Source organism: Nycticebus coucang, chromosome 7 (genome assembly GCF_027406575.1).
Source record: "Nycticebus coucang isolate mNycCou1 chromosome 7, mNycCou1.pri, whole genome shotgun sequence".
NCBI classification, from domain to species: Eukaryota; Metazoa; Chordata; class Mammalia; order Primates; family Lorisidae; genus Nycticebus; species Nycticebus coucang.
The window spans coordinates 65,808,756-65,822,037 of record NC_069786.1 but is presented as its reverse complement, the minus strand read 5'-3'; the positions used below and the strand labels follow the sequence as shown (position 1 = coordinate 65,822,037).

At 38.8% G+C, this 13,282-nt stretch overlaps 1 protein-coding gene across 2 annotated transcripts in view; it reads right to left on the bottom strand.

Moving 5' to 3' along the window:
- PPIG (peptidylprolyl isomerase G) overlaps positions 1-13,282 on the bottom strand; it is a 67,732-nt gene that overhangs the window by 10,511 nt on the left and 43,939 nt on the right. For both annotated transcript variants that reach the window (XM_053596267.1, XM_053596268.1), the window contains exons 9-10: positions 8,606-8,819; positions 7,276-7,443 (exon numbers count right to left, since the gene is read on the bottom strand). In XM_053596267.1, coding sequence (XP_053452242.1) covers positions 7,276-7,443; positions 8,606-8,819 — 382 coding nt within the window. The remainder of the gene's footprint in view (positions 1-7,275; positions 7,444-8,605; positions 8,820-13,282) is intronic.

Sequence of the window (13,282 nt, the reverse complement as noted above, 5' to 3'; positions counted from 1 at the left end):
CACCCTCGGTATATGGGACCGGTGCCCTACTCACTGAGCCACAGGCGCCACCCCTAAGAGGGAAATTTATAGCATTAGAAGCCTTCATCAATTAAAAAGAAAGAGAGGACGCCAACAACTTAAGCAATTAAAGGAAGCAAGCAATTAAAAAAAGGAAGAACATTACAATCTCAAACCCAGCAGAAGAAAAGAAATAAGCCAAATTAGGGCAGAATTAAATGAAATTGAAAACAAAAGAATCATTCAGAAGATCAATGAAACAAAAAATTTAATCTCAAGCAATTAAAAAAGGAAGAACATTACAATCTCAAACCCAGCAGAAGAAAAGAAATAAGCCAAATTAGGGCAGAATTAAATGAAATTGAAAACAAAAGAATCATTCAGAAGATCAATGAAACAAAAAATTGGTTTTTTGAAAACATTAACAAAACGGATAAACTTTTGGCCAACCTAACCAGAAATAGAAAAGTAAAATCTCCAATATCGTCTATCAGAAACAATAAAGGAGAAATAACAACAGACACTTCAGAAATTCAAAAAATCCTCTATGATTACTACAAAAATCTCCATTCCCAGAAATATGAAAATCTGAAAGAAATCGACCAATACCCGGAAGCATGCCACATTCCTAGATTCAACCAGAAAGAATTAGAAATCTTGAATAGGGCGGTGCCTGTGGCTCAAAGGAGTACAGTGCTGGCCCCATATGCTGGAGGTGGTGGGTTCAAACCCAGCCCGGGCCAAAAACTACAAGGACAACAAAAAATCTTGAATAGACCTGTATCAATCACTGAAATAGCATCAACAATATGAAATCTCCCTAAAAAGAAAAGTCCAGCACCAGATGGCTTCACATCTGAATTCTATCAAATCTTTCAAGAGGAACTAGTACCTATATTATACAACCTTTTCCAAAGCATAGAAAAAGAAGGAATACTTCTCAACACATTCTATGAAGCAAATATCACCCTGATACCCAAACAGGAAAGGATTCAACAAAGAAAGAAAATTATAGATCAATCTCATTAATAAATATCGATGCAAAAATACTGAATAAGATCTTAGCAAACAGAATTCAACAATACATCAAAAAAATTATATGCCATGATCAAGTTGGTTTTATTCCAGGATTATAGGGTTGGTTCAACATACGCAAATCTATAAATATAATACATCAATAAAATAAAAAAACAAAGACCATATGATTCTCTCAATTGACACAGAAAAAGCCTTTGATAATATACAGCATCCTTTCATGATCAGAACACTTAAGAAAACAGGTATAGAAAGGAAATTTCTTTCTTTTTTTTTTTTTGTAGAGACAGAGTCTCACTTCATGGCCCTTAGTAGAGTGCCGTGGCCTCACACAGCTCACAGCAACCTCCAACTCCTGGGCTTACGTGATTCTCTTGCCTCAGCCTCCTGAGTAGCTGGGACCACAGGTGCCTGCCACAACGCCCGGCTATCTTTTGGTTGCAGTTTGGCCGGGGCCGGGTTTGAACCCGCCACCCTTGGCATATGGGGCCCGCACCCTACCGACTGAGCCACAGGCGCCGCCCGAAAGGAAATTTCTTAAACTCGGTGGCACCTATGGCTGAAAGGAGTAGGGTGCTGGCTCCATATATGGGAGGTGGTGGGTTCAAACCCAGCCCTGGCCCAAAACTGAAAAAAACAAAAACAAAACAGTATTTAAAGGGTGGCGCCTGTGGCTCAGTGAGTAGGGCGCTGGCCCCATATACCGAGGGTAGCAGGTTCAAACCCAGCCCTGGCCAAACTGCAACAAAAAAATAGCTGGGCATTGTGGTGGGTGCCTGTAGTCCCAGCTATTCAGAAGGCTGAAGCAAGAGAATAGGCTAAGCCCAAGAGCTGGAGGTTGCTGTGAGTTGTGACACTACGGCACTCTACCAAGGGCAACAAAGTGAGACTCTGTCTCTATTAAGAAAAAAAAAAAAAGAAGGGACATTTCTTAAACTGATAGAGGCATCTACAGCAAACCCACAGCCAACATCATATTGAATGGTGTAAAACTGAAAACACTTCCACTCAGATCAGGAATGAGGCAAGGATGCCCACTGTCTCCACTGCAATTCAACATAGTAGTGGAAGTCTTAGCCATGGCAATCAGGCAAGAGAAGGCGATCAAGGGTATCCAAATAGGGTCAGAGGAGATCAAACTCTCACTCTTAGCTGACAGTATGAACCTATACCTGGAAAACCCCAGGGACTCAACTTCAAAACTCTTAGAAGTGATCCAGGAATACAGCAATGTCCCAGAATACAAAATCAATACTTACAAGTCGGTAGCTTTTATATATGCCAACAATAGTCAAGCTGAAAATACAGTCAAGGACTCTATTCCTTTTATAATAGTGCCAAAGAAGATGAAATACCTGGGAATTTACAAAGACGTGAAAGATTTCTATAAAGAGAACTGAGAAAAGAAATAGCTGAAGATGTTAACAAATGGAAAAACATACCATGCTCATGACTGGGGATAATCAACATTGTTAAAATGTTCATACTACCCAAAGCAAAATACAATTTTAATTCAATCCCTATTAAAGGACCACTGTCATACTTTAAAGACCTTGAAAAAATAATACGTTGTTTTATATGGATCAGAAAAAACCTCAAATAGCAAATACATTACTCAGAAATAAGAACAAATCAGGAGGTATCATGATACCAGACTTCAGGCTATACTACAAATCTATAGTGATCAAAACAGCAAGGTACTGGCACAAAAACAGAGCAGTAGATTTATGGAACAGAATAGAGAACCAAGAGATGAACCCCGCTACTTATCATCATTTGGTCTTCGACAAGCCTATCAAAAATATTCAGGGCAGAAAAGACTCCCTATTTAACAAATGGTGGTGGGTGAACTGGCTGGTGACCTGTAGAAGACTGAATCTGGACCCCCACTTATCAGCATTAACAAAAATTGATTGTCACTGGATAAAAGATTTAGACTTAAGACATGAAACTATAAAAGTACTAGAAGAGAGTGCAGGGAAAAACTTGAAGAAATTGGCCTGGGAGAATATTTTATGAGGAGGACCCCCTGGGCAATTGAAGCAACACCAAAAATACATCACTGTGATCTGATCAAACTAAAAAGCTATTGCACAGTCAAGATCACAGTTAAGTAAAGCAAAACAGACAGCTTTCAGAATGGGAGAAGATTTTTGCAGGTTATGCTTCTGACAAAGGTCTGATAACTTGAATTTACAGAGAACCCAAACTAATCAATAAGAAAATAATAAATAACCCCATTTCTATGTGGGCAAAAGACTTACCATAACGCCCAGCTATTGTTTTGTTGCAGTTTGGCCAGAGCCGAGTTTGAACCCGCCACCCTTGGTATATGAGACCAGCGACCTACTCACTGAGCCACAGGTGCTGCCCTGGGCAAAAGACTTGAACAAAAACTTCTCTGATGAAGACAGGTGGATGGCCTATGAACACATGAAAAAAATGCTCATTATCCTTAATCATCAGAAAAATGCAGTAAGAAACCACTTTGAGGCAGTGCCTGTGGTTCAGTGAGGAGTGCACCAGCCCCATATACCAATGGTGGCGAGTTCAAACCCAGCCCAGGCCAAACTGCAAAAAAAAAAAAAAAAAAAAATAGCTGGGTGTTCTGACGGGTGCCTATAGTCCCAGCTACTTGGGAATCTGAGGCAAGAGAATCGCCCAAGCCCGGGAGTTGGAGGTTGCTGTGAGCTGTGACACCATAGCACTCTACCAAGGGTGATAAAGAGAGACTGTCTCAAAATAAATAAATAAAAATAAAATAAAATAGTGCAGTGCCTGAGGCTCAAAGTAGTAGGATGCTAGTCCCATATCCTGGAGGTGGTGGGTTCAAACCCAGCCCCGGCCGAAAACCGCAAAAAAAAAAAAAAAGCACTTTGAGATATCATCTAACTTTAGCAAGATTAGTCCACATCACAAAATCCCAAAACTATAGATGTCGGCGTGGACATAGAGAAGGGAACACTTCTGTACTGCTGGTAGGAACGCAAGCTAATACAACATTTTTGGGAAGAAGTTTGGGGAACACTAAAGGAACTAAAAATAGACCTTCCATTTGATCCTGCAATTCCTCTACTAGGTATATACCCAGATGATCAAAAATCATTTTACATCGACAACATTTGCACCAGAATGTTTACTGCAGCCCAATTCATAATAGCCAAGACATGGAATAACTTTAATAACAGCCCAAATGCCCATCAACCCATGAATGGATTAACGAATTGTGGTATATGTACACCATGAAATACTACACAACTATAACAAGGATGGAAATTTCACATCTTTTATGTTTAGCTGGATGGAGCTGGAACATATTCTTCTTAGTAAAGTATCTCAAGAATGGAAAAAAAAGTATCCAATGTACTCAATAGTACTATGAAATCACCTACACACTCATATGGATGGCAAAACATAACTATAGTACAGAAAGTAGAAGGGAAGAAGAGAGAGAGGGGAGGGGAGGGGTGATACAGAAGGAGGGAGGGTATTTTGGGGGACCTCATCTAATGTGCATGATGCAATGGTACATTTCAAAACTATTAAGAAATTGAGTATAATTGTGATGATGTGTTACTTAGTTCAATGTAAGCATTTCACATTGTGTATCGAAGTAGTACCCTGAACCCCATAAATGCATCAATGTACAAAGTTATGATTTAATAAAAAAATAATGAAGTAGGCGAAGAGACCTGGCTAAAATTTAAGTCAGGTCATGCTCAAAAGTTTTCAGAGGCTTGCCAATTTACTTTGAATAAAAGCCAAAAATCATCAGGAAAAAAAAAAAGAAAGAAGAAGAAAGAAAGAAACTAGGGCAGGGCATGGTGGCTCACGCCTATAATCCTAGTGCTCTGGAAGGCCAACGTGGGTGGATTGCCTGAGCTCATGGGTTTGAGACTAGCCTGAGCCAGAGAGAGAACTCGTCTCTAAAAATACCTGGGCATTGTGACAGGTACCTGTAATCCCAACTACTTGGGAAACGGAGGCAAGAGAATCACTTAAGCCCAAAAGTTTGAGGTTGCCGTGAGCTATGACACCATGGTACTCTACCAAGGGTAAGAAAGTGAGACTGTCTCAAAAAAAAAAAAAAAAAGATGAAGGGCAATGCCTGTTGCTCAGTGAGTAGGGTGCTGGCCCCATGTACAGAGGATGGCGGGTTCAAACCCGGTTCCAGCCAAACTACAACAAAAGAATAGCCGGGCATTGTGGTATGTGCCTGTAGTCCCAGCTATTCTGGAGGCTGAAGCAAGAGAATCACCTAAGACCAGGAGTTGGAGGTTGCTGTGAGCTATGATGCTACAGCACTCTAGCAAGAGTGATAAGGTAAGACTCTGTCTCTAAAAAAATAAATAAATAATTAAAAAAAGATAAAACTAATTTGGTATTGTTGGGGTAATTAACATAGAAGAGCTCAAAAGGGGCTACATGTTGTTGAGAGAACAATTTTGAAACTATCTTATTTTGAAGTACCTTCTTGTAAGTAGTCATTTGCTGGAAACTGTAGAGAAATGTTAAGTAATGTGAATTAAGCAGAGACAAACTGGTCTGAATTAGTTGAACGTTCATATGATGCATGCAATGGAAATCGTATTTTCCAGTAAGGCATATCACACTGATAACGTCCATGTAAGTGATATATCTGAAAAGTTCATTATAAATAACTTCAAATATTTCCTCTTTAATCTTTATTTCCTTAGAAACATCCTTTCAGATACTAGTGGGAAAATAAACTCAATCTAACTCATCAAAATTACTCTAAGTTTCAAATCATTCATACAAGATAGGCTCTCTCTCTGTTGCCTAGACTAGAGTACAGTAGCATCATCATAGCTCACTGCAACCAAAAATGCCTGGGCTCTAGTGAATCTCCCACCTCTGCCTCTGAGGTAGCTGGGATTTTAGGCACACACCATCATGCTTGACTAATTTTTTTTAGTTTTTGTAGCAATGGGGTATCACTATTGTCCAGGCTGGTTTTGAACTCCTGATCTCAATTCTCCTGCCTTGAACTCCCAAAATGCTAGAATTACAGGTGTAAGCCACTGTGCACAGCTCCATTTTTTAATTTTTATTGTATAGTGAAAGCATAGGGGGATTATTCAAAATTGTATTACTTCCCAAAATATTTTGGATTGTAGCTAAGAAAAAGTCTTCAATCTTTTTTCTACTTTTGGATGTAATTATTAAAACAGTTTATACAGAAACTGATAATAATGTGGATTGATGCAGAAAAATTTTCCAAAGACTTGAACATGGTATCAATTTCAATTACTACAATATTGCATATCAGATAAGGAAAACAGCATTTTTTTCCTATTGAAAAATCAAGGTTCTTACTTGCATAGAAGATTAATGTATACACAAATAATAGTCAAATACTATCTCGTTTTATTGGTTAAGCACTATTTTATTATTGGTTTGAAATGTCACTTTAACATGCTTTTTGTGTTAGTGCTTATTTTTTAAAAAGTAACCTTATTTTAAAATCTGCTTATAATTTAAGTCAGTTTCTAGTGATGTGGTTAGCCAAAAGAAGCTTTACTAAAAACGGTTTATAAAAAAGATTTGTTTTGGGCAATGCCTGTGGCTCAGTGAGTAGGGCGCTGGCCCCATATACTAAGGGTGGGGGGTTCAAACCCGACACGGGCCAAACCACAACAAAAAAATAGCTGGGCTTTATGGTAGGCACCTATAGTCCCAGCTACTTGGAAGGCTGAGGCAAGAGAATTGCTTAAGTCCAAGACCTAGAGGTTGCTGTGATGCCACGGCACTCTACCTAGGGCGACAAAGTGAGACTCTTGTCCCTTAAAAAAAAAAAAAGATTTCTTTGGAGACAGAGTCCTACTCTGTCGCCCTGGGTAGAGTGCTGTGGCGTTATCATCATAGCTCACAGCAACCTCAGTCTCTTGTGCTGAAGTGATCATCTTGCCTCAGTCTCCCAAGTAGCTAGGACTACAGGTGCCCACCAAAACATCTGGCTAGTTTTTCTATTTTCAGTAGAGACAGGGTCTCACTCTTGGTCAGGCTGGTCTTGAACTCCTGAGCTTGAGCAATCCATCCATCTCAGCCTCCCAGAGTGCTAGGATTATAGGCATGAGCACCACACCTGTCTATAAAAAATTTCCATCTTGAGACAAAGGTCACCAATTAAATCTTGTCTGAAATAAGTTAGAACTTCTGAAAAAGAAAGTTCTATGATAAAGCATATAGGGCACTCTAACAAAATACACATTCACATACCACTCTCTTTCTCTCTCTCGTTCTCTGTTTTTCCTTTCCTTTTCGTCAGCTTTAGGAGGACTCTTTCTCATTAGGAACCTATTTTCAGGTATAGGGGGGATCTCTTCTGGACGGACAGTAGACTGGGGTTGTGCTTCAAGATTTTCAGCCTCACTTTCACTTGATGCACTTAACAAACAGAAACACAGAAAATGAGTTACATTTGGTTAGTACGCAGCTACCCAGAATTTCTGATTGTTAATATTTCTTTCCTACATTATCACAATACATACACCATCTTGTCCTTCCCAAAAATGTAATCGCATGGAGGAAAAATCTTCCTCCATTCTTCTGATGAAGTAACTAACCAACAGAAAACAAAATGTTTCTGTTATCACATTCTCAAAAGGTATTTTCCTATAAAATGGATCCACACTATGAACTCTTGTAAACATGCTTTAGGAGTGACAAAAGAAAGGAAAAGTAAGAAAGAAAGAGAAAGGAAACTGTGGGCAATGCACTTTAATAAATTTAAAATGCTTTATAAAAGAGGTAAAAAAAAATTAATTGCTAGCTCAGTGCCTGTAGCTCAAGTGACTAAGGCATCAGCCACATACACCAGAACTGGTGGATTCAAATCCAGCCCGGGCCTGCCACACAACAACGACAACTACAACCAAAAAAAAAAAAGGGCCAGGCGTTGTGGTGGGCGCCTGTAGCCCCAGCTACTCGAGAGGCTGAGGCAAGAGAATTGCTTAAGCCCAGCAGTTGGAGGTTGCTGTGGGCTGTGACACCACAGTACTCTACCCAGGGCAACAGCTTGAGGCTCTGTCTCAAAAAAAAAAATAAATTTGCTTTTGAGGAAATAGGGATGTAAAGGTAAGTTTTAGTACAGATACTTCAAAGAAACAGAAAAGAAAGTAAATACATGGACATTGCCTGCTTTCTACTCTTACGCCGTCATAAGAGCAAAGGCTACTGCTCCCAAAAATAAGAAAAGAAATGGTGGCTTCCTGTAATTTTTCACTAATCACACAATCCTACCATAAAAACATATAAACCTATGAAACCAGAAGAATCATGTCACTGAGTGTACAAAAAATGAACTGACAGATGTTGTTTAAAAAAAGGAAATATTCTTTCTTGAAGCAGGTTAGAAGAAAAGGAAAGAAATGAATATACCAAATTTAATCTACATACTATACAATATCAAATGGTCTTGTGATGCTACATGCTATAAAACATTTCTATTTTAACCTTCCCATATAACTGATCCAAAATCCCAACAGATCTATCTATAAACAAAAGGGAATCAGAATATAAAGCTAGCATTATAAAGTAAAATTAAGACCTTTTCTTGCTTTTCTTTCGCTTCTTCTTTTCTTTCTTGTGTTTTCGGGAATTTTTCCTATGTTTCTTTTTTCTTTTTTTTGATTTCTCTTCAGAAGCACTTTCAGAATCTGAAGAATCAGAAGAAGACTGAGAATCGCTTGAGCTATCTGAGTCACTGGATGAAGATGAAGAAGATGATGATGACTTATGCCTTTTCTTTTCTTCTTTCTTAACTTTAATAAAAACAAAAAGGTTTTGGTCAACAACTTTAGACAAATCTTGTAACAGAAAGTATAAATTTGCTACAGTTTCTCTCTAAGTCCAGTGTTTAGCAGTTTTTTCATTTAGCTACGTGAACTGAAGGGTACAGAAAAAGAGCCGAGATTTAGGATTAGAACCCAGACTTCAGGTTATTTTCTCAGGACCTCTTAAGGTTATACGCCTGAGGCCATGGTCACACATTTTCAGCTCAGAATATACCTCTTTAAATTATAAAAACAAAACAACAAAAGAACCCAGATCTTCAGATTCATCAGTCAAAGTTGACCTATTAAGCCACAGCACTTTTGAAAACAGGTAAGTCTAAAGTACTAAACTAAGTTAATTTTTAAAAACACGTGAATAATAGCTTTTAAAAACTACAGAATAACATTTAAGAGTCCTAGACTCTAATCTTGTAGTCTAACAATCTTAAAATTTTATTAACAAGATTGGTGACAGAATTGGAATAGGGAAATAACAGAAAAACTACTTTGCATGAACATAGAAATATGACTCTATTCGTATGGGCTTGTTTCTTTTTTTTGTTTTTTTTTTTTGTTTTTTTTTTTTTAATTTGGCCGGGGCTGGGTTTGAACCCGCCACCTCCGGCATATGGGACCGGCGCCCTACCCGCTGAGCCACAGGTGCCGCCCCATGTATGGGCTTGTTTCAATGCATTCTAAAGATTAAGAAATTTAGCTTTAGTTGAAAAGCAGATTCATAACAAAGAGAAGTCATGATAAATAGCTATGTTTTGGGATCTATAAAAAATCATTTCAGTCCCCAGCATGGTGGCCCATGCCTGTAATCTCAGCACTCTGGGAGGCCAAGGCAGGTGGACTGCTTGAGCTCAGGAGTTCGAGACCAGCCTGAGCAAGGGTGAGACCCCGTCTCTACTAAAAACGGAAAAGTCAGCCAGGCCTGGTGGCATGTCCCAGCTACTCAGACGGCTGAGGCAGGAGGATCACCAGAGCCTAGGAGTTTGAGGTTGTATACCACTACATTCTAGCCTAGGAGACAGAGAAAGACCCTGTCCTTAAAAAACAAAAATAAAACACTCAACTTGAAATTTTATTTTGGATTAAAGAAGTAAAAATATTAAAAAGGGCCCAAAATCTTAAGAGTTTAAAAGGATCAGGTAACTAACAAAACCAGTGAAGCTAGAAGGTGTAATACAACAGGAGCCTGACTCATCCAAACATATGTTAATTCAAACCATGGTGCATTTGAAGAGACCAAAGATGAGACATCATCAATATATGGATTGAAAACTACAATAAATGTGTGAGATGAAAATATGTCAAATTGTATAAAACCAGTGTATGGTGCCCCATAATTGCATAAATGTACACAGCTATGCTTTAATAAAAAAATAAAAAATAAATTGAAATGTATCCAATATATCAAAGTCCATCAGTTCATACTGATATTGGTAAATAAAATATAATGCATTTATCCTGACTTTCCTATTCAAATTATACTACTGGGGAACCACATACATGAAGGAAAGTTGTTCTTTATCATAAGTAATCCAGGAATAAATGAGGAAGGACTTATAGAGTTAGAATATCACCATTTTGCAACTCCTTACAAGGTAATGATCACCAATTGCAAAGCACAAAGCAACAACCTGTCCTAGGTAACTCCTGTTCTCATCAAAAGGAAGTAAAAAAAAAGAAGTCAAAGCTGCATGTAGTCAATTTTCTAGACTGACTTACTTAGTGTGCTTATAATTATGTTATTGGTTATTTTTAAGAGTTATCTTTTATAGGGCGGCACCTGTGGCTCAGTCGGTAAGGCGCCGGCCCCATATACCGAGGGTGGCGGGTTCAAACCCGGCCTCGGCTGAACTGCAACCAAAAAATAGCTGGGTGCTGTGGCGGGCGCCTGTAGTCCCAGCTACTCGGGAGGCTGAGGCAAGAGAATCGCTTAAGCCCAGGAGTTGGAGGTTGCTGTGAGCTGTGTGAGGCCATGGCACTCTACCAAGGGCCATAAAGTGAGACTCTGTCTCTACAAAAAAAAAAAAAAAAAGAGTTATCTTTTATAAATGTCTACTGATAAAATATTATTCCTGGTATTTGTTTCAAAATAATAGGAAAGGGAAAAGTGGCTAGGAAGAGTAAAATGAGATTAACCACGAATAAATTTTTGAAGCTAGGTAACGAACACTTGTGTTTGTTGTATTATTTTATTCACTTGAATATATGTATATATTTTCCATAATAAAAAGTTAAGAAGTCTAGATATTATGGTGGTAAATAAAAATAAGTCAAGGAGGACAAAGAATATATATCATTGGACTGTTTGTTGGCTGTCTGCTTAAAGGACCTTAATTGAAAAGGCTAACAGCTGGTTTTGTGATGTTTCCTTTTGCCTCTAGAAAATCTGAGGATTTGACACTTGGGCCAAATAATCCTGTAATTCTTCTTTTGCTCTCCTCAAAGAAACAGGGTTTCAATATGTTGTCCAGGCTGGCCTCGAATCCTGATTTCAAATGATCTTCCCACCACACCTCTTGAACAACAGGGATTATAGTTGTGTGACACCACATCTGGCTCATCCTTATAATTTTAACTTAGAATTTACAGGAAAATACTGAATCCAAGATAAATGAGAATCTGGCAGAAGTTAATATGTATGTTACCAAGGACTTGTGGTTCACTATCAAGATTGCTTATGTACTACAGATGAGATGTTGCTCCACTGGATAATAGGAGCAAGGTATAAAAACTGAAGAGACGCCAAGTGAACTAAGGTAGTTCTTCCTCACCCAGCTGTGTTCAAATGTGAGACGCCTAGGATATAAACAAAATGTGCCTGGAAATCATGATAGCTCCACTACACTGTTGCTGCACCAGCTATGCTGCTTCTTGTCCCATATCCTTTCTTTTTTTTTTTTTTTTGTAGAGACAGAGTCTCACTTTATGGCCCTTGGTAGAGTGCCGTGGCCTCACACAGCTCACAGCAACCTCCAACTCCTGGGCTTAAGCGATTCTCTTGCCTCAGCCTCCCGAGTAGCTGGGACTACAGGCGCCCGCCACAACGCCCGGCTATTTTTTGGTTGCAGTTTGGCCGGGGCTGGGTTTGAACCCACCACCCTCGGTATATGGGGCCGGCACCTTACCAACTGAGCCACAGGCGCCGCTTCCCCATATCCTTTCTTACAGGTAAATAAACTTAGTGCCTGGTGAAGTTTATTTTTTCTTCTGAGTCCACCTGTTAATCTGAACCTAACACCACTGCTACTGGTGGAGTGGCATGGGGAAACATGTATACATTGAACAATTTATTTACATACACTAAACTAAAAGCCTGAGAGGGGCAGAAAAATCAAATATTAAAAGAAATCTAAAGAGGAAAATGAATTCTTTTTTTTGTAGAGACAGAGTCTCACTTTATGGCCCTCGGTAAAGTGCCGTGGCCTCACAGCTCACAGCAACCTCCAACTTCTGGGCTTAAGCGATTCTCTTGCCTCAGCCTCCCAAGTAGCTGGGACTACAGGCGCCCGCCACAACGCCCAGCTAAGGAAAATAAATTCTTAATGAATATAAGCAGCTCTAAAAAACCTCTGGGACCACATTATATGCCAGTAAAATAAAAATACTACACTTAGTATTACACAAAATATACCTGCTAAAATTATTCAACAAAACACAGTAACTTTATAATTTTTTTTTTTTTATTGTTGGGGATTCATTGAGGTTACAAGAAACCAGGTTACACTGATTGCATTTGTTAGGTAAAGTCCCTCTTACAATCGTGTCTTGCCCCCAAAAGGTGTGGCACACACGGAGGTCCCACCCCCCTCCCTCCACAATAACTCTATCCTATGATTAACAAAGCTTTATTTACCAGCTCCAATTTATATTTTATAGAGACTCTGTCCTATAACAATAACATCATAGTTGATTTAGTTTAAAAGCAAGCCTACACTTTCTACCAAGGACATTAAATATATTTCAGATGATGATTAATTTACACATTGCTTTTGAAGAAATTTAGTGAAATCGAGTATCACAATAATATGGCCAGAAGGAGATTTATAGTTATTTTTAAAGTATTATAATCTGCATATCAGATATATCAGACATTAACTATACAAGGAAAATAAAAATGTGTTTTAGCAGTGGTGGCCTGCTCAGTGGATAGGGTGCCGGCTATATACACGAAGGCTGGCGGGTTCAAACCCAGCCCGGGCCAGCTAAAACAACGACAGCTGCAACAACAACAAAAATATAGCCGGGCATTGTGGCAGGCGCCTGTAGTCCCAGCTACTTGGGAGATAAAAAGGTCCTCTTTTTTGACATTTGTCAATATGGTTTTATGAGTGAAATTTTAATTTATGTGCCCTCTTCCTGTAAATGTGCTCAGAAATAAAAGAGAGAAAATAATTGAGAAAGAAATGGCATTGAAAGTACAGACGAGTAAAAAGGTA